Source organism: Phlebotomus papatasi, chromosome 1 (genome assembly GCF_024763615.1).
Source record: "Phlebotomus papatasi isolate M1 chromosome 1, Ppap_2.1, whole genome shotgun sequence".
In the NCBI taxonomy this organism is placed as follows: domain Eukaryota; kingdom Metazoa; phylum Arthropoda; class Insecta; order Diptera; family Psychodidae; genus Phlebotomus; species Phlebotomus papatasi.
The window spans coordinates 6879154-6905622 of NC_077222.1; the positions used below are offsets into that span (position 1 = coordinate 6879154).

General features: G+C 34.1%; 2 protein-coding genes and 1 non-coding gene across 3 annotated transcripts in view; 1 reads left to right on the forward strand and 2 right to left on the reverse strand.

Annotated features, from left to right (window-relative positions):
* Positions 1–11685, reverse strand: part of LOC129798630 (metastasis-associated protein MTA3) — a 66830-nt gene extending 55145 nt beyond the window's left edge. The window contains exon 1 of the mRNA XM_055841873.1: positions 11426–11685. Within this exon, the coding sequence (XP_055697848.1) occupies positions 11426–11453 (28 nt within the window). The 5' untranslated portion in view covers positions 11454–11685. The remainder of the gene's footprint in view (positions 1–11425) is intronic.
* Positions 11686–17786: 6101 nt separating this feature from the next.
* On the forward strand, positions 17787–17893 carry LOC129800122 (U6 spliceosomal RNA). Its single transcript, XR_008751596.1, has one exon. It is a non-coding gene; the product is annotated as a U6 spliceosomal RNA (small nuclear RNA).
* Positions 17894–20476: 2583 nt separating this feature from the next.
* The window catches only part of LOC129798628 (protein hairless), a 29891-nt gene continuing 23898 nt past the window's right edge, over positions 20477–26469 (reverse strand). The window contains exon 4 of the mRNA XM_055841872.1: positions 20477–21963. Coding sequence (XP_055697847.1) covers positions 21935–21963 — 29 coding nt within the window. The 3' untranslated portion in view covers positions 20477–21934. The remainder of the gene's footprint in view (positions 21964–26469) is intronic.

Consider the following 26469-nt stretch of genomic DNA (forward strand, 5'->3'; position numbering starts at 1 on the left):
ATAATCCCGAAGTGCTTAATTCTGGGACTTAGTGTACTCCCAAAAACCGATTGTGATATCTCAAACCTGATCCACACTTCCTCCTTCCGCTTTCATTTATATACATTTTAATTTAAAATTATTTTCACCCAATTACTTCAGTAACTCATAAGAATATCAATTTTCCTATGCAATTAACTGTACGAGAGCTTTCCAATCTCAATCTTAAGGAATATATTATTCAAACATAATTATAGAAAGCTTTCATCAAATGGACAATGCGTAAACATAAACTCTTCACTCAAGATTGTGTTATATCATCCTCAGAGTGGTCCAGAGTCAATTACTCATCTCATTATTAACATAATATATACTGTCTCTCTCTCTGGATGTATCTCTCGAGCATAAACCAAAATGCTGCAAGTGGAGTAAAATATGCAGATACATATATGAAAGCACTAACAAACTTTTCTGTCTCATTCTGTGGTACTTTTGCGTACAAGAGTTAAATAATTTCATCTTTTTCACTCATTCGTATATGAATGCAAAATGTAAGAGATATTCCACAATTTTAATAAGGCTAATTAACAAGTAATTAAATGACAAGTGCATCCTGTAACACAAGAAGAAAATCTTCTGATGTGCAACTCCTTTGTTGATTTGGGAACCTTTTGAATCTCCTATTATTGCTATTGAACAATAACTTCAAAAACTCAAATAGAACAGTGAGAAATTCGCGAAATAGAAGCATAAATCGACGCAGGAGGTAATTGAATATGAAAATCAGCTGTGAATTGTGACCCAGGCGCCTGAGAGTATAGGAAATACGATCTATCATGGAGTATTGCTGGCTGTGGACAGAAATATGAGAAAATTACCCTACACTCAACAAACACTTTGAGTTTGTAATACTAACGTAATATTACTCTTCACATACCAAAGAAAAAAAAATCACCTAAACACATTTACGCTTAATACTCTTCTAAAAGGCATACACACTCACGCAGAGGCGCTTCAAAAAGAAAATGCATTGTGGAAAATGTTGTATAAAGATAAGGTGTTGTCTTATGCAACTAGTGATATGTTGAAATATAATCACTTTCACTTGCTGACCAGCTAATCTCTTATTACTCAGTGGGGGATGTAGTTTTCTCTGCCAATCAATTGACTTTCTGTTAGTTTTTCAAACTCAAACTGAAAGATTATATTCCGTGATAATTCCTCGATACATCGATCAAATGCAAACTATTAAAATTATGCGAGGAATAATCAATTTAATATTTCGAGGTAAAAGGTTTATCATAAAACTAAAAAATGGTTATGCTAGACACAAACCAAATATCCCTAAAATACTCACGGAAATCTAATACCCTAGACCTCCTAGACAGACTTACAACGAAAGCCGACAAATAATATTAGAAGGAAACTGATGGAAATGTAGTGTTATCATTATTGAGATTATGATTACGTTAAACCGTCTCTCAGCTTAAATCGTAGTTGTGACAAACCCATTAGATGGAGTTGCTACCATTTTTTAAGGAGTATTTTTGATTACTAATCCAAATATTGTTCTTTTGTGTTTTTCATTTCAATCTTTCACAAAGAAAAACTATGAAGATCATTGTGAAGAAGATATGTGTCTTGGCTAATACTTAGTAATTAAGCTTAGCTTTTTGTTTTGTTCCTTCAGCAATTGTAAATGTGTGAAAACAGCTTAGAAAAGCTGAGAATTTTCAAAAAGCTATTTCTAATTGTAGATTTGACGGCTACAGTAGGACAAAATAAACATCCAAGTTAGCAAAGATGCATGGTTTGTACGGCTATGTGTCTCGGCTTAAAATAAAAAATAGCATAATTTCATTTTTGAATATAAAACTTTTTAGTATTTAGATATTTGACGATATATTTCGATGTATTTTGCATCCTAGAATAAGGCATGGTCATACTAAAGATTAGCTTCTTTGGTATGTGTCTCGACTAGCCTCGAAAATTTTACAATTTTTTTTTGATTTTTTTCTCATAATCTGTTATTATGCTCGAACTATTTAGAGAGCAGTGGACTATAATCCCTTGATTTTAAGTTATATCGACCGCTCAGAATAAGAAATGAACAACTCGCAGTAGGAAAATTTTACAGGAGAGCGATTTGAAGCACAGATTTCACATGCAGAGTAAAGGATTTTTGAGATTTAAAATCTATATAATGGGTTATTTCAATTGAGAAAATTTTCAGATTTTTGTAATTTCCAATTCACCTGAAAGTTCGCAAAAAAGCCCAGTTTTGAATACGAACATCTCGTTGACATTTGTTTGTTTTCATTTAGTTTCTTATAATATCTTCTCAACATATCTTTAATGGTAATTCAAACCATTACCACTTTAATGATGACTACACACTAGACACAATTTTCGTCAAAAATTGCATGTTTTAAAAAATATTCTTACGTTTCTGCCTACAAGGATAGTGGAAATTTTCTTTAAAAAGGCATTTAAAAAAAAAAATTCTACTAGTGTGTAGGGCCATAAAGCAGCAACATTTCTGTTTTTCGACGCACTTTTAACACTTTGCCCGCCTTTATCGTAAATCAGAGTTTTGAGCATACCGTATTCCTAATACAGGAACATTTTCTCACTACACGCACTATTTTCACTTTCAAAGAACCCAAATTTACTTTAATTTCATCTAAAAACACCTTCACTGTGAAATGAAACAAGTTTTTTTTATGGAAATTCGCTCAGCTGACAACTCATTGGAATGCAAGTACCAGAAGAAAAATCAATGGATGGCGCTGTTCCCTATAGGAACAGTCTGGAAAAGTGTTCCCAATTTTTATTTTTAAGCTTTTATGCAAAAAAGTTCAACCAGATTGAACTTTTTCTCATAAAAGTACTCTTTTTAGGTGTGATTCCTTCTAATCACACCTATTTCACATAGAGTTAAAAATTTTCTAACAAATTTGTTGAAAAATTTCTCAATGGAAATGGTCCATAACTTTGAAAATAATTATCTTTCAAGTTTAATATTCACAGGGAAGGTAGAAAGTATAAAGTATCCAAAAAGCGAATAAAACGAATTTTGTAGAATCTCGAGTTGCTCGACTTATATTCTGAATCGTCGATTTGGGAAAGCGACAATACAAACGTCGCCTCTTGCATGAAATGCTTACACAAAAGAAATGCAGATACGACAACTGTCGATTCAACCGACGATATATATTTCGACTTCTTATGCAGCAAAGGGCAATATTTTGGTAGAATTTTGGAGATTTGAAGGTTCCGGTTTTTTGGCACCACGTTGGCCCGTCTGGGTGTTCGGCCGTTACCACGCCCAAAGCCCGAACGGTTAGAGATAGAAGTTTAGGACCTTCAAAGCCCCCCGATAAGTCGACTCTAGAACCATCAACATGCTCATTTTTCCCTGACCTTTACTTCAAAACATTGTTTTTTCCGATTGCATGAAAACGCGTCGTGCGATGTTTTTAAATTTTGAATATGTTTTAGAAATTACTCAGACGGAAATTTCGTCCTTATACGAAAATACCCGTTGAATCATTCCTAATGACGGTTTTCAAGATCAAAGATTAAAAGCGCTCTCTCGAACGAATTTTTAACCGAATGTTATCAATTTGAACTCGTTAGAAAGGTCTTGGAATGTTCGACAAGTCTGAACTAATTTCAATCGGTTATGAACCGGTTATAAACCGATAAGTAACTTTTGTTCGGAAGTAAATTCTATTACTCTTAAACTATTTTGGGGCCTTTTTCCAGTGATCTATGAATCAGTGTTGAATTCGGTTGAGAACCGATAAACGGTAAATTATGTGAAAATATTTTTGAGCTATAACATATAAGTCACGAGTTCAAGCATATCACAAAGCCGAGGACCTTTGCCACCCCGTTTACTATCCAATTTGAATTTATTAAACAACTCGTTTTTTTACTGATCAATCTGTTAATTTACTGACCAAAAATGTCAATCCCGTAATAAAATTACGAAAATTACATTTTCATTTTAAAAGATTGCCTCCTTAATTTCAAGAAGTTTAGGCATATTCTACTATATGCAAAAGCATTGTGCGTCGATATGCCAAATCTTTTAACAACGTGTTGGAACCATAAAGCTCCTTTATATTTTCTTTGATTTTGAAGCAAATAGGGTAAGATGAGGTAATTCGGAATCATGTCTATATTAGAATTTTGAGATTTTCTTACTGTTTCAGTTGATTAAAGAGATAGAAAGCCACGAAGAAGTACAATACTTTACATTCGAGAGTACTTCTTCATTATTTTTTTCCTTTTGCCATCTGAAACTATTAGGAAATCTCAAAGTTCCAAAGTTCCTTAGTGGAAAAGATTTCTATCGCTTATCATATTATACAAATCTAATAGTAAAATTTTTTAGATGAATTTTGAAAGTCGAATTTTACTGTAAGATAAAAAGTAATAGAAAAAAACTCCTGAAAATCCAACAAATATCGAATTGTGCATTTCGTCGCTTAGATCAGCAATTGTCGAAAGTGATTGTTCAATTAAATCAGCAATTGTTGTATAGTCTGTTTCATTCCAAATTGTTAAAAGAATTACTCATATAGGTGATAAGAAAGTTACGACAATTGCTGAACCAAACAACGATATATATTAGGTGAGATTCTTAACAATCTCACCTACTATAATCCTAACAAAATTTCATGTCGTCCGATCGACCTCAAACTTGGCCAAAATGTGTTTCGCCACTTCCTGATCACGAATATATATGTGGCTATTTTACGTTCCCGGCCGGCCGGCTGGCCGGCCGGCCGGCCGCTCTTTGGAGCTTAATAGCTCCTAAACTAAAAAAGATATCGACTTGCGGTTTTCGGCAAAGGTTATATATCGGGTGAAAATTGCAACTTGGTGCATTGACCCCCCACCCCCCACCCCTCCTTCCGCCATTTTGAAGACCCCCCTTTTTTTGTTTTCTCAATAGCTCCGCCCCTATGGCATCGAGCGGGCTCAAATTTTAGTATGTTATAGCTGGGCCTTAGAGCTTTCCATCAATACCAAACTTAAGGTCCCCCGACCCCCCTGACCCTAGCTATAAGGGTCCAAAAAAAATTTCTTAAAATGGCCATAACTTCGGTTCTAATTGTCAGAATTTAAAAAGTGAGAGCTTTTTGGAAAGCTCTCGTGAAATGCCACTTCCCTTTCTAACATTGCAAGTTCATAAAACCACCGCTAGGGGCGCTATTATTAAAAAGAAAATTTTTAAATCTTAAAAGTTAAATAACTCAAAAATTCCATTGTGCATCGGGCTGAAATTTTAGTATGTTGTAGCCGTTGATTGTACCTATCAAACAAAAAAAACCTTAAGTCGATCTAAAACCCCTGACCCGAGCTATAAGGGGTCAAAGTTCGAACATTGACCGGCCTCTATCTCCGGTTCTAATTAACATAGCGACCTAAATTTTACCTTTTTGGTTTCGTATCGATGAGCACTTTCAGATGGAAGTTCAAAAAGTCACCACAGGTGGCGCTGTGATAGCGTCAAAATTCATCGAAATTCAAAGTCACTTTTCTCAAAAACGGCATTGTGCAAGTTAATGAAATTTTAGTATGTTGTAGTCCAGTCTAGGACGTTTCCAAAATGGTGCAAATGTTCGCTGTGGTTAAAACAGAACCGGAGATATGAGGGGTCAAAGTTCACGAAATTCAAAAAATCATATCTCCGGTTCTATGTGACCGATTTTGATGAATGAGGGCTTAAACGAAAGATCTCACCAAATGCTACAACTTTCTAGAATATTTGAACTTCGTGGGACCAACACCAGGGGCGCCACAGTCGAAAAACCAATTTCAATATCACATAACCTCAATTATCTAGACTGTCGCTGAACCGATTTTGAAGATTACCTCAATATAATTGTAGAGCACATTTGTCTCTACATTTCGTCCATACATCATTTTCCACTAAGACTACGCTATCACTCCGATTTTGCCGTTTAAGTGTGAAAAAATTGATTTTTCCAATAATAACGCTTTGAAATCACTCAGATGCCAATTTGACTGCCTCTACTCCACAAAGACACTTAAAATATGGTTTTAAATGGAAAGTCCCACAAAATACAACAATTCTTTGATATAGTTGAAGTTCAACAAATGACTACTTGGGGCACTCTGGATGAAAAAACGAGTTAAGAAACAAAAAACCTCGATTATCTTGGCTTCTGAGTAATCGATGAGATCATGTTCTATGGGAAAATAGATATCAAATCCTTGATATTTTGGTTTAAATACAAAATTTGCATAATTTCACGAATTTGATTCAAGATAACTGAATGGCGTTTCCCAACTTCAGCTCCAAATCGAATTTGCATGCACTCCGAGTTAGCTCACGTTAAGAATCTCACCTACATAAGCCGGTTAGGATTATCTGTCCCTTTTTTACAGTTCTCCTAAAAATTTGTTGGCCAATATGTTTTAACCCTATATTCAACAAAATAAAGCCGCAAATAGTTTGTTCCTCAATAAGGGGACAAAATGAGAGAAAAATGGAGTTTATTTATATGTTTCGTACTTGATCGTACTTATTTTTGGATACCATGACACAGTGTATTAATAACACCATTGAAAGAAAATAATCGAAAATGTGTGCAGATAGAAGCAAAATCTATAATCATTTTGCACTGTGAGTCGCAGCTCCGTGGAAGAGCGTTGTAGGTAAGGAGGGAGAGTAGAAGGTAATAAAAAAGAGGTCAATATTCCAGACAAAAATGTGATTGCCTAATAGACATTTTTCTTTTCGTGTACATTACATTTCTTTTTCCCCCCAAAAGAAAAAAAAGCCCAGCGTCACTTTGCACTTTTGTAATCATTCACATCTTGCTTTATGGCGGAGATTTTCACTCATTCTCTTTCTTTTTTGGAGGAGTATTTTGGCCCCGTCAGAGAGACGGAAGGCAATGCGAAAAGAGACGGAGAAAGAGAATGGGAGAAACAAAAGTGCTATGCGTGGAAGCTTCTAGCCATCGCTCAACCATTAAATCCATTTTGTGTGCGCTTGGGCCTCAAGAATGGGAAAAAGTGATTATAACTTCCCAGAGCGCGTCAAAGAGAGGAGGCAATTGAAAGGGGGCAAGGGCATTGCTAGAGGGGCCTCTGATAACAGGTTGACAGAATGACTTTTTGCTCTCATTCTCCACTGATTGTGTCTTACATCTTCCGGACAAGTCGCGACGTCCGGATGGGGGCACCAAAAACAATACGACCCACTTTAAGAATCAAAATTTCACGAAATTTAGAAATTAGTGAAATTTTATGAAATATTTGAAATTTTGAAATTACATAACCTCTACGATTGTAAATAAAAGGATCAATGCAAGTTTTGAATAAAGTTTCTGGATATTATGATCAATGAAAATTCTATAGATCAAAACTATTTTAATCTTTACAATCCATAAAATGGTATGAACAGGGTGGTGCCTTTGAAAATCAGCGGTTAATACCTCATATCAATTAGTCTGTATTCCGTGTAGGCGAAATAGCAACAACTAGTCTGCGGGATATGAACTGGGTCAGTGGATTACTTATAGTGTTTTATTTCTTCGACAATTCTTTTTATTTTCGTCTAGTTCGATAAAAGAAAAGAAACACTATCTTTAAATGATTCTGAAGTCCTAGGTTGACACTAGCCAGATCTAGAATTTTCTGACATAAGAGTCTCATATTCGTTTAGTGAAGGAATAAAAATAATTCCAATGTATTAAATGAGCCATCACTTAAAGAATGATGACTAGTCCAAAATCAAGTTTCAACGAAGGATTTTTCTACAGTTATTCAATATTCATTGCCACTGATCCGAAAAAAATAATGAATTAACAAATTTAGAAGTACCAAAGAAACATTCTCAATTAAAGGTTACTTAAAGGGGCTTTGCGGTCTTCTATAAATGGACAAATAACTTGTAGACATCATTGTGAAGAATTTATGCAAACTACCCCAAATTTCTCATGTGTAAAGGTTATAAGACTTCCAAAATGAGATTAATTTAAAACAGCCCAACAAATGGATTTCTCGATATGATTAATAAAAAATATTTTCACTCTTGGTCACCATACTTTTAAATTAATTGAAATTAACTTCTTAAGGTATACTTTTGTCCACATTTTAGCTTTAATATCCTCGTAAACTTTGAAATTCCTGTCAGAAAAAAAAGGAATCGTATAGAGATGCCTTAAATCAATATCTATCTTTATATCTAGGAGATTCTTCGGGAATTTTAGTGAATCACATTGAAAAATATGCATTTTCCACAATTATGCTTGCTTCATTACAGGGAAATTTTGAAACTCTGAAGTGATCATCTGTAAAAATTGGTGAATACTTCATTAAAGTGACAGTATAAGGGATTATGTAACTCGCGATAGTGTCACGTGAAAGGATCACTTTGAAGTTATGTGTTTCACTTGACAATTTTTCGGTGAAGATTATCACTGGGTTAATCCAGTGAAAAACCTTTCCAGTCAGCCTATAAACACTACATCCTTTGTAACACTAGTGTTACAAATTCCATAGTTACTTACAGAAGAGCAGAGCTGTGCAAGAACCGTTTGAACCCGAACAAACGTCAAGTGAAACTTGTACGTCAATGGTCAAAACGCTACCTGAACAAACTTATTTTGACGTTTACTCAGTTTAAAACACTTCTTGCACACCCCTGCAATAGAGTCTTCTAAATTCGAATGCTCGGGGGGTGTTTTTTACATTTTCACCTCCTGAATTCAAACGATTTTTTCAAAACTAACGAAATTTATGTGAGATTAAATTGTACTTCGAATCAAATTCCAGTACTTTCTCAAAAGACTTCGTGGTAACATACTACCTTTTCGTTATATACGATCATAATGTATGGAAACATTCAGGAAGAAGCATGTAAATATGATTTTCATTCTTCCAGAATACGATTTTTTAATATAACCCCACAATTGACATTTTGAATCCAATTGTCGTCATTCGAATTTGAGAGATTCAGATTTGAGAGACTCTACTGTAGTTGAAATATTGATGAAAATCTTAAATTTACGGAAAATTTCAACACACGTCCCCTCTAGTTTCACGCAATTACAGAATAAATTTTCTAGCAGTCGTGAAGGGAACATCGTGAATTTTTCACTGTGATGCGTTCAGGGTTAGAAAATTCCTACCCAGGTATTTTTTTTAAAGAACTTATGCAGATTGAAATTTGAAACGTATCTCTGAAAATAATTTATGAAAAGATGTCTTAACTTATCCATTGTCAAGAATAATTCAAAAGTAAGATAATGAACTACTAACGATAATTATTTGCTCTTCAAAAGAAATTAACTTGATCTATTCTGTTCATAACATTGCAATTTTGTTAAGTTTTTGGGTAAAATTTGGTGCAAAATTGATAGTTTTCAAATAATTTGCTAGAGCAGAAAAAGTTCTGTGAAGATAGTTCATGTTGTACTATGGATTTTTAGTAACTCCTGGTCCTGGCCTATCAAGATAATTTTAAATCCAAGGCTTAGTACATCTATACGGATATAAATTATGAATAAAAATTAATCTTTACTGACTAACCTTTACTTTAAGCAGATATTATGGAACTTTAAATTACAGTAGACTCTCTCTCATTCGGGCATATAGGGCAAAATGTCACCCAAATTATCAAGAGATTTGGGCGCCAGTCATTGTAAATTCCATAAAAAAAAAAGCGCTAAATTATAAAGAATCACGATAAAACAAGAGGAACTACAGCGAATTTGAACAAAATTGCTTCAAAATCAAACGTAAAAATTGTCAAAAAAAATTTTTGCCTGATTGAAAAAGCCGATTGAGCGAGAGTCTACTGTAAAATCTTTCCTTAATTGTTTATAGTGCTATATTCCTCAGCAATTCCTAGACCCTAATTTTATTGTGGCATAACCATAAATTCGGATAATAATTTCCATAATAATTAGTAAATTGGTTTTACGGCATGTACAGACTTGAGAATAAGCCAGTAGGGGAAAGTATTCTCCCTTCGAACGTTCATGCCTTCGAATAATGTGAATTTTTTTTTTAGTTTTCCTAAGAAACTTACACATTTCTATTAAATATTAGTTGGTTTATCATCAATTGTTGATAATTCGATGATAATTTAGTTTAAACTTCTTACGAAAAACAAAATAAATTCACATTATTCGAAAGCATGAACGTTCGAAGGGAGAGTACTTCCCCCTAGTCGGTTTTAACCATTAGAATTATGGTTTGATCATTATTCTAACTATTATTGCGCTAAGTCATTTCTCGGCTAATCCTCATGTTAATGAAGGCCATAACGATCATAAGAGAAACCGTAGTTTCTTAATATAAAAGGAAGATTTCCAAAGACTGTACAGACCTGAAGATTAACTGATAAACCAATTAGCATAATTATATTGTGAAAAATGAACATGTTTTTTTAGCACTTTACTGTTCTCAAGTTCGTCTGCATTATCGAATTTTCTTTGCTTTGGTTCCTGTCTGGACTGTATTCCGCAGTCCTCGCCATGTTCTAAAACCACCAAACAGTCGTGACAAGAACCAACATAAATAAAAGTCGGTAATGTAGAAGCATTTGAGAAGAATTATCCATTATTTCGTCCCTAATTAATCACTAATTTTATATTTTACACAAATACGAAAAATTCCTGCCACCACTCAGGATCGAACTGAGGACCTGTTGTTACCTAGACGAGTACTTAACCAATTTCATTTTTATGATAGGTCTTTATAAACTTGATATTTGAAACTAATAGAACGTAAACAAACATTTACATAATGTTTAAAACAGGTTCATTAGCACAATTTCTAAAACGTAAACACTTCAAGTTTGTTGAACCTGTTGCTTAGAATCCTTTTTGCTATGCCTTTCTCCTAAATGCTACTCACTGGGTCTTATGGTACTAAAATTGGTTAAGACAGCCCAGAAGGCTTTCCAGTCTTCCCAGAATCCACCCCCGGAATTGTAAAAATTTCATTGAAATATTGAACCCTCCCCCAGAATAAGCATGAAACATTGCATGAAAGATTGAAAGTTTCGGAGAGCACTGGGAGGCCCAAAGGCCGAACCACACGGGGGCGCTCGCGGTGGCGAGTGTGAGGTGAAGAAGACAAAAGGTGGCGGAGATACGAGTGATTTTCGGCCTCCTCGCTGTGAGTACGCATGAAGACTCCGAGAGAGCTAATGATGACGACGCGATGAGTGCTCGGGAAAAAACACACGGCGGCGGAATCCGTGGGACATTTTCTGGAGCACCCGGTCATGTGGCCACGAGTGTATTCACCCCCATTGTCACTTGCCCCGCAACACCCCACACACCAGCCCCTTCCGGAGGGCCTCCCCATGCCGATCGAGGGCCAACAATAACGGCATCAAAATTAACTCCATTTGTCAAAAAAAAAAGAGAAGCACAGTGTCTCTCACCTCCGACCCGATACATGTTTGCGGTCATATTTGGGCTGAAATCAATCAAAACACTTGATCACCAGTTAATCCACAGTACTTGTTCCTCATTTAACACAGAATTTCATATGTTTAATCACAAGAACCGCGTTAATAATTGTTTTTATTCGCACACAAGCACGGGAGCCATTTTCTTTTTCTATATTTGACACACAACAGAGATAGCTACCCAACAGCCAACCACAATGGACTTTCCCACGGATAACTGATGGACATGTCAGATATTTACTCGGAAGTTTACTTTAAGTTTCCGTAAACAATTTACGATCACATTTATATTCTTTTATTTTCCATGGCACATTTCCATTTCATTAAAAATATATTTTTTTTTAATTTTCTTCGCACACTTTTCTTTATATTTAAAAAAAAAGATTGTGGGAAGGCACCTTTCAAATTGGGATTTTTGCTCCTATTTTTAAATGAAACTGAGCATTTTCATAACGTACAAGGCGTACACAAAAGGGATTCGGGATCGGGACGTTCGGGATAATGCATAGGGGAAGGAAAGGCTACATTGAGCTGTATTAATTTATAAGTAAGTGGCCTCCTTTTGTGCAAGATGTGACGGACGATAATAATTTTAAGATATTTTCATGGAATTTGATAAAATTGCAATTTTCGAAGGCTACACAGTAAAAAATTGTGTGAGAAATAAAGTTGTGTATGGGAAAAGTTGTGTATTGTCTGTCACAAGCATTTTGGTTGTAAATTGTAAAATTACTATCATATTTGTAGTACGATACTAACATAATGCTAGTAAAATTAAGTTTGTGTAATGAAATTTGTGTATGGGAAAATTTGTGTGAGAACTGTCAAACTTTCATTGTTTACTATTGCAATTTTTCTAAGATTTCAGACAATTTTTGCATTTTTAACTGCCTAATTGTCTTCTAGAATCATTCATTGGATTCTTAAAATATGCCTCAGTCGTAAAAAATGAGGATAAATTATGTAATAACAGAAAACAGAGGAAGCATCATGTAAATTAGAAAAATTGACGATGCAACTCTTCGCCATTTGCTTAAGAGAAGTAAGCAAGTTCGTGGCGCAGCCGGAAAACGTGAGACAATCAACGCAAAGGTTATTGGTTCAACTCTCAGACCCTCTCTTCATGTTTTTTCTTTTTTTGTTCTTTTTTTTTCTTTTTTTCTTTGTTTAATACTGAGACTTTTCACAGATAATACACATAAACCGAACAAAATTGCTCTACAATCAAAATTATAGACAGGAAGCCATTTTATAAAATTGACAATACACAACTTTGCCAATACACAACTTTTCCAATACACAAACTTCACAACCATAGCGCTCGTGCAAAAATTACCAACGATAGTGGTTGTAAATTTTTTACTGCGTGGGTTTCCTGAGTTCCTCGTGGGATCCCTAAAAAATATTATGTGTTCTCTGCGTATAAAAAAACTATATGAGTTGCCGGAGAACCCTTATTACATGTTTATATCGACGGCCCAGAACATAAAACGAATAAGTCGCGAATGGCCAACTTTACAGAAGAGCTGAGATATCACATGTTGAGTGTAGGATTTTTAAGATTTGAAAACCCTATAACTTTGCGAATTATTAACTTTCCGGTATATTATTCAGAGGGAAGATAGAGGGTGTCAAAAGCTGAAAAGCGGAAAAAACGAATTTTGCAAAAAATCGACTTATTCGACTTATATTCTTCCAGGACGATATGTTACTGTTGTTCTATCCCGTGTTAGAAGAATCTGCTAATCCGTTTGTAGACCGATCAGGAGCGCCTTTTATGCATTGTAGATTCTTCTTTCATGATCCCAGAGTCGTGGGACACATACGGTGCGTTTTATTACGTTTTATTCCATTTGAAAATTTCTTTTTCTAAACATTCAGTTGTTTTACTTGTATCTGCTATTGGAGAGTTTCTTACGTGAGGACGAAAATCAAGAAATGCCCATTATTTTAGTGAGGTTGACTCGATTCTTCCTTAGTAAACTTAGTGTGTTTCTCGATTTTTGTACTAACGTGAGAAACTTCTGAATAGAAGAATATGCCCTCTCGATTGGGTTTCCCGTGAGTTCCCTGAATAAAATGTATCGGTTCCCCGAGTTGCTTTGGGTTTCCCTGATTCCCCGTGAGTTCCCCAGCTTCCTCTTGAGTGCCCTGTCCAAATTGGTTTGAGTTCCCCAAAAGTTACTCTTTGTTAGAACCAAAAAGTCAATTGAGAAAAGAGTCTAGCCCTAGTCTACTGTATTATCATGGTAATATATCTGCAAATAATTAATGTAATTTATTATATTTAAACAAATTCAAAAAGTTGCTTTAAAAAATCAATTTTTGATATCAAAATTTTGCAAGTTTTTTTTTGTAAATTACGAAGATTACAGAAAATTGAATCCTCATCACTTCATTGTAATGCCCAACGCACAATAACTTTTATTTTGTAAACATATTTCTAACATTTCAATGAGAGTAAATGAAACAGATATTTAGTTATCTTGTTTTCTCTCATAGGAAATTTTGAAAACTTATTTACAAACAAAAGTTATTGTGCGTTGGGCATAATGCTCTGCTTTGAAGTTATTCAAAATTACTCAGTAGGAATTCCGAGGACATTTCCACACACTGACTCTGTGGACGATTTAATTGTAGGTAGACAAATTATTTAATTTATTGGGCTGGACGTCAGCCATTCCCCACATAGATGGCGCTATATTTCGATTTGAAAAGAATATTTCTGTTATTTTATTTATTTTTTATGAAAATTAATAAAATTTATAGAAAACGAATAGTAAAAAAAATTTAACAAATCTACATTCTTCTACGAAAAACAAAATCATTTACTTTTAAAAGGTCTTTAATGCCTTCAAACTAATTTAGGATTTTATCGTTAGGAAGAGAAAGAATTTTAAATTAAATTAAAAAAAAGAGAAATGTCCTAAAATTGCAAATGCAAAAATGTGTAAAAAGGAAAATTACATTAATCTTCTTAATGATGGGCAGGTCATCAATCTCATCGGATCAATCATTAAGAAAAAGTTCAAAAGTTCAGAGAGAGCTTTCTAACGAAAGAGCGAAGATATGATCACTGAGAGAAAATATCTCAAATTATTTGTATTTTAACGGATTCTTTCTTACCAAAGTCGGGAATTCCTATCATTCCAATGATTTCCTTCATTTTCCGCTTTGCAAATTTTAATTAATAATTTTTCAGAACAAAAACAAAAAAAAACAAACAGGTAATTATTTTTCGCATTACTTTTTTCCAAAGTTTTATTTAAAAATACAGAAATTGTATAAATATGTTACACTACAATTTTTTTTCTTCTTAGACGACAATATAATATAGTAGCTTAAAAATGTTTGTGTCCTTTTTTTCTCTTTATTCGGTCATTTTCTCATTTTTTTTTAAATTTTTTATGTATAAGTGGAAATACCTTTTATGTTTGTGCGCCAACATAACAGTTTTCTAATCATACTTTTCTCGTTATCCTCCATCTATTTCTCCTGCTTTTTTTCATTAAATACTCATCTTCTACACACTATAAATTAAAAAAATCTTTTAATTCATTTTTTCCTTTTAAACTACCTAGCATGTAAGTTAGTAATGTCTTTTTTCTTTTGTCCTTCATCTCTAAATAGGAATTTTGGCTACTAGTCCAGCTAAGCTCACAATTTATTTATCCGTTTCTATTACACTAATAAAACTATTTTCAGTGATTTGCGCTCTTGGTCCAGAGAATTTGTTTTACTGGAAAGAAAATTCTCCGCATTTTACCAGTTTTTCTTGTCTTGTTATAAAAAAAAATGGAAAGAAGTATTTTATCAAATTAATAGTTATAAATAAAATCTAAATAAATATTTTTACGGTGCGATTTTTTTTTAAGAAAAATAATAATACATATTTTTTCTTTCGTTTTTTTTTCTTCTATTTCGTGTTTTTATATAAATAAAATGACGAAATAATAAACATAAAAAATATATATACAGGGAATTATTTTTTTTAAGTTTTCTCTCTCATTTTTAAATTTAATTCATGTCTATAAAAAAGGCTTTTATTGTTTTTTCATGTTTTTTCTTCCTCATCCTAAATATTATTTTCTCGTTTATTCATTGGAAAGGGTGGAAAAGGCAAGAGGATGTCTTACCATGCATCTTGCAGTCTTTGTCCCCAAACAAAATGAATAAACAAGTCTTGGCTTTTGGCACTATTGAATAAGAACAAAAGAATAATAAATCGATTTTTCTTCAGTGCTTAAATCTTTATGTTTTGTTCAATTAAATTGAAGCTTAGATGAGTTCTAATAACTTAATCTTCATTCTTTTTGCTCGATTCTTTCTATTTTTTTCAAAAAAGACCTTGTAACAAAAAATTTACAGTGTCAGATTCGAGTCTTAGCACCAGAACGACGGATAAGAATGATATTTAGCGCTCAATTTTAAATATCTCGAATATTTCTGCTTCAAAATTATTTATTTTAGGTAGATTCGAGAGATAGTTTTATACCGTTTAACTCTTTTGGACATGAGAGTTTGTAATAACCACCGGTAGTGGCGCTTGAATCGCAATTCTAGAAAAAGTAGAATCATATTAGCAAGGTTCTCCTCAATTCAGAGATAGTATTTAAACTTTAAATCGTTTTTAAAAGCTGATTCTTATTTTGGGATAAAGATCTTGAATTTTAAAGCGTCAAACTTCTTTAAGATTTTAAGTTGAAATGTAAGAAAACCTCACAATAAAGGAGCTAAAATTAAAATCCTAAACTTTTCTAAGCTTAGACCAGCTTAGAAAGTTGATCAAGAGGCTTTTTTAACACTTGGAAGGACCCTAGTGGCAGCCGCTGCCAATTTAGTTTTCAATTTTACTTTTTATATTGAAGAAGACTTATATCATTTCGCCTGAAAGCCCGATTGAATGCGTGCAGAATTTATCTGTCTATTTTTTCGTTATAAAATTTTTAATAAAAATTCAATATTAATGTAAATATATTGCAAAAACAAAAAACTGCACTCGGAAGGACCAAGTGGCAGTTGCTGCCATATGCATTTTATATGGGAGTTTGACGTTCTGCAGATGTAATTTTCTTGATTGTTAGCCTTAAAAGAACAAATTGAAAGTGTTTTTGCAAATTATTGAGAAGAATTATGGGAAATATTGAATTGGGAAATATGTATGAAATATGAATAATTATGGGAATTATTCAATTTTTCACTTATTTCAAAAAGCTCAAAATCCATTTTGTTAAGCGAAGTTAATAGAAAATAGTTAATAGTATTAACTATTGTTCATAAGAAAGAATTTTTGCTTTGAAAAATAAGAGAAAAATTGAAACATTCAAAGGCTGCCGCATTCAAAGGCAGACCACTTTCCCTGACGCCATGATTCTGATAAAAATGAAAACATCGAATGGTTAAAAATCTTTAGATACAGTACCCAAGGAGGTGAAATTTCTGATTCAGACACCAGAAAAGAACTGACTGAGGCTCCGAATGTTTAAATATAAGTAAAAATATCAAAATATTATGTAAAATTCGTTAAATGGCAGCGGCTGCCACTTGGTCCCTTCGTGACACTTTTAGTTAGAGTTCCACGAAGTGTTAAGCATGATTTGACTTTAAAGGTCTCTACAAATTGAAAGCAATTTTTGACAAAAAATGCATTTCTGGCAGTATTTTGACGTTTCCACCTAGAGTAAGATGGGCTAATTCGGAATCATGTCTATTTTGTAATTTTGAGATTTTGTTACTTCAGATGGTCACAGAGAATAAGGAAACTATGAAGAAGTACATGACTTTACATTGGAGAGTACTTCTTCGTAGTTTCTTCGCCAAAAATTGTTTTTTTTTTATGAAAATTGTCTGCAAAGATGTATGATATAAACGTGAAAATTCTGTCAAAAATGCAATTTTTGACGAAAATGGCTCCCAATGTGTACAGACCATAAAGCTGTTAGAAAATATCAAAATTACAAATTAGACATGATTCCAAAGTACTCTATCTTACCCTACGGCAGTACTGCAGACGATTTTGTTCAAGGTGTCTAGAGTTTGTAGCAATTTTCGTCAAAGAATGTTTTATTTTTTTTTTGAAGAAAATTGCCTGCAGTGCTGTTTGTTGAAATGTCAAAATTGTGTCAAAAATGCAATGTTTGCCAAAAATTCCTCAAAATCCTTAAAGGCTTCTACACACTAGGAGAAATTTCTTTAAAAAATCCATTTTCAAAGTAAATTTCCCCTATTCTTGTAGACAGAAACGTCAGATTTTTTTTTTAAAAAGGCAATTTTTGACGAAAATTGCTTCTAGTGTGTAGATACCATAAGTTTTCAACTTATTGTTGCTGCTTATGTTCTTGCTTCGGCAGAACATATACTAAAATTGGAATGATACAGAGAAGATTAGCATGGTCCCTGTGCAAGGATGACACGCAAAATCGTGAAGCGTGTGTAGATACCATAAAGAAAGATTTTGAAGTTATCCTTAATATTAGCACTAAATATTTTATTTTAATCTTTAAGCTTTCGTTATCTCAGAATTAAGGGGCTTTATCTTTAAAATTGCTGTATATTCCATTTTATAGTTTTTTTTTAAAGTCAGATAGCAATAAATTAATAAAAATTATTTTAATGAAGATTTTATTAATAATTTGATATTATTCTGAATTAATCTAGAAATGGATTAAAGGACTCTACACATTGCGAGCAATTTTCTTCAAAAATTACATCTTTGACAGAATTTTGACGTTTCCACCTACAACACTGCAGGTAATTTCCTTCAAAAAAGCTATTATTGACAAAATTGCTCCCAATGTGTAGATACCTTAACAGAAAACTCTATGGTGCAAAGAAGTTCCACATTGTTTGACATAATAGAATTTTGTATCTGTTCTTTTTTTGTTTATTAATCCCACACATTTTCAGTAAGAACGGCATAAAATGATAGAAAATTAACATATTTTATGAAGTTCTTTTTAAAGAGATGGTAATATTTTAAATTTTTAATTCTTTTTAAAAAATGCTATAGAATTTCAAGACTAAAAAGATCCAAAGGTGAAGCAAAATTTTTACTTAATATTGTAATTTTTAGCAAACGACGTGGTATATCTAGAAAAACCACTGCAATTGCAATTCGTAAAGAAATTTTCTTCGAAAATTGCATGAAGTTTTACAAAAGTGATTTTGTAGAATTTTTGAACGACAGTGTATCAGGAAAGTACGCTCACAAACCAAACTATAAATTAGTTTATTTTGGAGCAAAAAAATTGTAATGTTAATCAGCTACAAACCTTTACATACTCTGAAAGAAAAGGTTTGTTAAGAGTACGAATGGATCTTATCAAAATTTTGTCAAAAGGCTGTTATTTGCCAATTCGACAAAAAGTTTTCCACATTCTGTTTTGAAGGACATCCTTTTGACAAATTTTTCTTGTTAATTTGAAGAAACTTTCTTCAGAGTAATCCGAAAGAAAAGGTTTGTTAAGAGCACTAATGGATCTTGTCAACATTTTGTCAAAAGGACGTTGTTTTCCAATGTAACAAAACTTTTTCTTACGTTTTGTATGGAGAGAACATCCTTTTGAGGAACTTTCACCAAGATTCAGTTGGCTGCCGATTTTACAAAACTTTTCCATATTCTGTATGGAAGAACATCATTTTGACAAACTTTTCTTGTTAATTTGACAAAACTTTTTGAAAAAAAGGTTCATTAAGATCACGGAGAGATTTACTTAAAATTTTGTCAAAAGGATGTTGTTTGCCAATTTGACAAAAGTTTTCAATATTCTGTATGAAAGAACATCCATTTGACAAACTTTTCTTGTTAATTTGACAAAACTTTTTCTTCAAAGTAATTTGAAAGAAAAGGTTTGCTAAGAGTACGAATGGATCTTGTGAAAATTTTGTCAAAAGGATGTTGTTTCCCAATGTGAGAAAACTTTTTTTTTTACATTTCGTATGGAAGAACATCCTTTTGACAAACTTTTCTTGTTAATTTGAAGAAACTTTCTTCAGAGTAATCCGAAAGAAAAGGTTTGTTAAGAGCACTAATGGATCTTGTCAACATTTTGTCAAAAGGACGTTGTTTCCCAATGTAACAAAACTTTTTCTTACGTTTTGTATGGAGAGAACATCCTTTTGAGGAACTTTCACCAAGATTCAGTTGGCTGCCGATTTTACAAAACTTTTCCATATTCTGTATGGAAGAACATCCTTTTGACAAACTTTTCTTGTTAATTTGACAAAACTTTTTGAAAAAAAGGTTCATTAAGATCACGGAGAGATTTACTTAAAATTTTGTCAAAAGGATGTTGTTTGCCAATTTGACAAAAGTTTTCAATATTCTGTATGAAAGAACATCCATTTGACAAACTTTTCTTGTTAATTTGACAAAACTTTTTCTTCAAAGTAATTTGAAAGAAAAGGTTTGCTAAGAGTACGAATGGATCTTGTGAAAATTTTGTCAAAAGGATGTTGTTTCCCAATGTGAGAAAACTTTTTTTTTACATTTCGTATGGAAGAACATCCTTTTGACAAACTTTTCTTGATAATTTGACAAAACTTTTTCTTCAAAGTAATCTAAAAGAAAAGATTCGTTAAGATAACGAAGAGATCTAGTAAAAATTTTGTCAAAAGGATGTTGTTTGCCAATTTGACAAAAGTTTTCGATATTCTGTATGGAAGAACATCCTTTTGACAAACTTTTCTTGTTAATTTGACAAAACATATTTGTCAGAGTGCAAGATTTAGAAAGTCTCAAATTTTTTAACCAACTTTTTGCTAAGTTCTGATAAAATAAACCGTGATTATGATTATGTTAATCTGGCGACGAATTTTCTGTGACTGTGCTCTGTGTAAATATGTTTCGACCTTTAGCGCCACTAGCGGTGATCTGAGGAACTTTGCATGTTCAGAAAAATTGAATGCTGTAAAACTAAGTTCTTATTTAAATTTGCAGGTCAAATACCATTCCAAAAGTCGTTCTACTGCTAAAACCAAAAATTGTAGATTTTTTATCTTTCCTTTCTCACGTCTGCAACATTATTTCTTTTATTTGTCACTTGAACTGTCTTCTTCGTGCACTTTTTTTTCTTCCTTCTAATACTCATGCATGGTTTTCGCTCGTTAGATTTATAGTGTGAAAAAATAATAAAGATCTCAATTACACACAAAACACTGTCAAGCACAATATACTTATTAAATATGTCTCATGAAATACATTTTTTAATAAAAAAGAAATCTGATGTATTTTAAAATATACACTTTCCACTTCGATGGCAAGTGGTCTAATCGTTCTTTTGATATTAAAAGTACCTCCTAATCATTCTCGACGGGTTGGTTTGAAAAAAAATTTTGATATTTAAGATCTTTTACCTTCTCGAAAAAATACACGATATTTAATTGCACATTTCAATGATTTTTTTTTCAATTTTTTTTGTATGTATATAAATGTATAAATATTTTTTTCTCATTTATATCTTCCTATGTACAAAATTTAATCACATTACTTCGTCATGTTTTATCTTTTTTCTCTTCTTTTTTTTGTATGAATTTATATTGGTAAAATTCTACTTTGATCAATAAGTAAATATTAAAAATATTTCTCCTCTATTTAATTCCTTTATCTCCTTTTTTCGTCTCTTTTTTTAAATTTATGTTTTTTTTTTGTTCTTAAGGCCCTATTTTCATTTTTTTTTATATTTCAAATGTTCTCAAATATATTTTTATTAAAATATTTTTCTTTCACTTAATATTTGTTAATATTTCTTTGTATTTTCTCAAAGGATTATGCTGTCAAACTTACCTGACATTTTTTCTTTACGTCTTTTCCTTTCATGAAACATATTTAAAACCATTATTTTTTTATTTTTCATTGTTACGCGAGTTATATTATTCATTTTTTAATATTTTTTTTTTAGATTTTATACGGCAAAAAGACCCAGTTTCATTTACAAATTGTTTCATTTCCTTTTCAAAGGCACTAGACTTTTGGAAAAGAAAAATTATGTTGTATATTGTTGATCGTTTTCTGTTAATTTTTTTTGAATTCACTTCTATTTTGTTGTTTTTTTTAACTTCTTCGTACTATTCAGTCTATAATTTAGCGCTGAGATTCCATCCTACGTCACTTTCTAATAATGCGTGCTTTAAAAATATTTTTTTTTTAATTTTTTCCATACTTGCTGCATTTTCGCTGTTTTTTTTTATACAAGTATCATCTCCTCCCGGTTTTCTTATTAAATCTTATTCTCAAAATATTACTACGCTTTTAATTTTTTTTATGTTAATAATTGTAGTATATGTTATGTATGTATATATTTTGTTTTCTTTTTTTATTTATCTTAAAAATGTATATATAATATATATAATTACTTGTAATAAAATATTACCTTTTTTTCTTCTTCTCTAAAACTAATGCTCTCATGTAAAATATTGATGCCTTTTTAAAGTTGTTTATACTCCTATGTTTTATTTAATGGACCCTTTTTTTTGTGAAAACTCTCAGTGTTTGGATAAATTAAGCGGGACATCTAGAAGAGAAATAGAGGAAAAGGAAATTGTATTAAAATTTGTAAATGAGGAAATTTTTGTTTATCGACACTAATAAATGCGTGGACTTTCCCAGAAATGTTCAGAATTGCAAAGAGATTTTGATGAATAATTAAATTATACGAAAAAAAACAAAGTCAATAAATAGAAGGAAGAGTAAAGTAATTTCCTAGAAACCTCGATTTTTAATCATCAAACTAATTTATTAAATTATATTGAAGGGACCTAAAACTTCTCTGATCAGGAAATTAAGAATTCACTTCACAAAAATAAAATGGAGCAGCGAACAACTGGGATAATTTGAATTCGGTATAGGAACTTCCCGTGGAATACAGGAATAAAAAAGGGCTATTGGAAGTAGAAAATAGGCATGACGCCAATTAAGCTTCATCCTCGTGTCGTGCAATTTGCAATTGGCGAAAAAATAGTTTCCAAGATGGAAAGAGTACTTCCGAGACCTGTTTTGCGTAAACGATGGACGGTCGGAGCAGGTGGAGGAGATACTGGCTGCGGACGGTCAGGAGGAGGACCACAAAGCTCCAGGAGAGGACAAATCCCGCAGGGAAACGGAGCAAATGCCAAAATATTGGAACGTGGCACTCATTACCCCAATCTACACGAAAGGTGATCACTGCAAAAACTACAAAGGAATTGCATTCCTAGCCACTGTGTACAAGGTCCTATCAAGGTTGATCTTGGATACGCTGAAGCCATATGCTGAGAGGGCCATTGGAGAGTACCAGGCAGGCTTCCGGCCTGGAAGATCCACGACTGATCAACTCTTCAGTATTCGCCAAATAATGGAAAAATGCTGGGAGCACAACATCTCAGTACATCAGCTTTTCGTGGATTTCCGACAGACCTATGACACGATCGATAGAGGGCCTCAGTGGAATGCCATGCGGGAGTTGGGCTGTCCTTCAAAGCTGATAAGCTTCGTGAGGGTGACCATCTCTAATTCAACGTGCCAAGTGAAATCAGTAGGAGAAAAGTCAGGAAGCTTCAGAGTGGATTCGGGCTTAAGGCAAGGGAATGTTTTCTCCCCGACCCTCTTCAAACTTGCCCTGGAGGTGGATTATGTAAGTAAGTGAACCCGGTGAATGATTCACTTGACAGATCAAAGTGAACATTTAACTATTGAGCCGCTAAAATGCGATTATGAAGGTGGTGAACGATTCACTTCACTCAGTTTTTTGAGGTTAGGTTTTTCACCATCATTTGATGAGGTGAAATTGCAAGTGAATGCAATTTTTAGGACGAAAAATACATTGCAGAACCGGAAGTAAGGCCTTTTCACATAACTAGTATATAATGTGACTCACAATCATTGAGTTTATAAAGCATTTAATGCAAAAAAATTGCCAAAATATAATTTATCGAAACACTGTTTTCGTGGCACGTATAGAGTATTCACTTCCGGACAAATTGAAAAGATTGACAAAATTTATCACTCACGTTAACAGACACTGCTCTCGGGTTTGTACACACTTTGTATTATTTTAACACCAATTTCACTCCATTTTTGCTAAAATATCGCGGAAAACTTAGAAAATTTGTGAAATACATGACCACTGAAGAAAAACAATAACTTTTGCCGTTTTCGAATTCACTCTAGTAGTTTTACACCGCAACTGATTCACTCACTCATTCATAATCACTTTTCTAGCAGTTCTGAACGCGGGCGGTGAATCGTTCACTTGTGAACGTTCACGATTTTTATATAATCCACCCCCTGGAGTATGCGGTGAAGAAATCCGGGTATAATGAGAGGTCATGCATTTACTGTCCTCGCAGATATTGGCCTATGCGGACGACATCAATATCATGGGCCGCTCCACACTCGCGGTTAAGAGACTTTCGTCGAAGTAACCGCAGCAGCCGAGAGGATGGGACTCAAAGTTAACGAAAGAAAAACGAAGTACAGGGTCACTGGCAGCGACATAGCATCCAGATCCCGTCAAAATTTCACTTTGGACGAGTGTAATTTTGAGGTCGTTAAGGACTTCCAATATCTCGGATGGTACTGAGACGGGTAATGAAGTTGGAATAGAGGTTAACGAGAGACTCGCGGCGGGAAGTAGAAGTTTCTTTGCATTCTTGTCGATATTTCGATCAAGGAACGTCTCTCGGTCAACAAAGATCAAAATATACAAAACCATACTGAAGTCAGTCAAAACGTATGGTCTGGAAACAGTGCCGTTGATCCGCACAGAGGAGAGAAAGCTGCTGATCATTGAGAGATATTCCTACGACGAATCTAGGAAAGAGGAAACTACAGGGGAATTCCGAATAAAGATGAACCACGAACTGGAAGAGTCCGGTGAGAAGATCAGAAAACTGCCGCGCTATGCAGTGCTTCCTGCTGTGTGGTATAGCTTTTAGATTCTTTTGAGGCAGTCTTTCCTCAAAAGAACAACTGCCGATCTGATGCACGAAAGATGCAGATTGTGCCGAAAAATTGACAAGTGATCTTTTCACGTGAAGTTATCGCAAGTTACAGAATCTCTTTTGCTATCACTTCAGTGAAGGGTTCACCAATTTTGATAGGTGATCACTTCACAAAGTTATAGAATTCCCTCAGGAATCTCAAGGAAGATCTTTTCAAGGGTATTAGGGACTTTCAATTCAAGGTAAATAAGCAGGATCCAACAAAAATCACTGTCAATTATACGGCAGCTGCTGCTCGACGGTCTCCGAAAAACAGGAACTTAACCATTCCACTCATTTCTGGAGGAAGAGGAAAAATCATTCAAGGTTTCCCTGTGAAGAATTTACGAAAACAAGGAAGAGGAGATCAAGGAGTTTCTTGGAGGAGAAGTTTTGAAGCTTTTCAAGCTCAATGGTTTCCAAGTCCAATGGAATCGTTTCCGTAAGAAACAGAGGAACCAGACACAGTTCTTCAACTGTCAACAATTTAGCCATGCCTCTTCAAGATGTAGACACAATTCCAGATGTGTTAAGTGCTTCGCAGATCACCCAGGTGGTTTATTATTAATCGTTAAGGGCGACGTCAACTTGTTTGGCGTGCCCAGACCTCTCCCATACTTCAGCTGCGTACTCTGCTACAGAAAATGATAGCATAAGAGCAGACATACGCATCAGTTTCGGCTGAGCTTCCAACTGAGCGTTAACAAGTTTTCGCAGTGTTATTTCTTGTTTTCACCTTGTTTTTAACATTACTGCAGTGGGTCTTGTATGTGAGAGTTCTATTAAGGATGACACCAAGATACTTGGGCGTGAAATTGTTCTTCAGAGAATCTCCTTCCCATCTCACATTTAAGCGAGTTTTGGCCCACCTGTGACGCAGATGGAAACAACATACCTCTGTTTTTGAGGGGTTTGGCTTCAGTTGATTCGCCTTGTAGAATTTTGAAAATTCTGCTAGGCAGGCTTCGAGCTGTGATTCCACGTCATCAAACGTGTTTGCTTTGACAGCTAGAGCACAGGAAGGCCTGATAGTTTGGCATCATGGATCAGTGTTAGCCCCTTGCCCTCATACCACACCAAAGCCTCCCCATCCGTGTTCGTTGTTCCGTAACCCCAGAGAGTATTGTGACAGTTGAAGTCACCGACAATAAAGCGGACAGTAGACGTTGCAAAATTGCTCAGTTCCAAAAACTGAAACTCCCCTCCCGGGAGCTTGTAAACGGATGTAACAGAAAATTTTTCAAAAGCCATAGTTAAGATCTCAATGTTGTTGGAATCCGTGAGAGTCACCGATTTGACACCAACGTCCGACTTAACAAAAATGGAGCTACCATACTTCTCATGGGGCCTCTCAATCACCAATTTCATACCACTGATCTTCGGTCGACCTTGCGTGGGGCCCCTATAGGTCTCCTGAAGACAAAGGACGTCACATTTGTTTGCTACACAAAGTTCACAAAGAAGATCTTCTTTGATCGTCGACAGGTCCTCAATATTCATTGAAATGATATTGAGAGTCGGTCCTGAAAAGGACCTTTTTATGGTGAGTGCTGTCATGACCACTAGATAAAAATCTGTAGGTTTACACTTGCGTTGTGGTTGAGGTGTACCCAGGTGGTGAGTGCCCCAGAACGACTCGCGAGGGTATTGAAAAATACATGAACTGAGAGGGAGATCACGCCGCCAACTACGAGATGCGTCAATGTTACATAATGAGTAAAAGATCAGTCGTCAGTATACAACTTCGGCTGCTATAGGGCTACAAGACAAGGAGACCCCATACTCAATTTGAAAGCAGTCTTTCTTGTCTATGTCATCGCTTCGCGGTAGAGAGACCAAGGACCATATTCACTTGTCCTGAACCTGCAGAAGGGATTTCTTCCAAACGAGGAACTGCGATCAAGGATTCTCGCGTGTCTAAACTGTTCATGATCAACTTGGATAAGGACAACGCAGTAGGGATTTCTTGCAAACGAGGAACTGCGATCAAAGATTCTCGCGTATCTAAACTGTTCATGATCAACTTGGATAAGAAGAGGACAGCCGCTGTAAAAAGTATG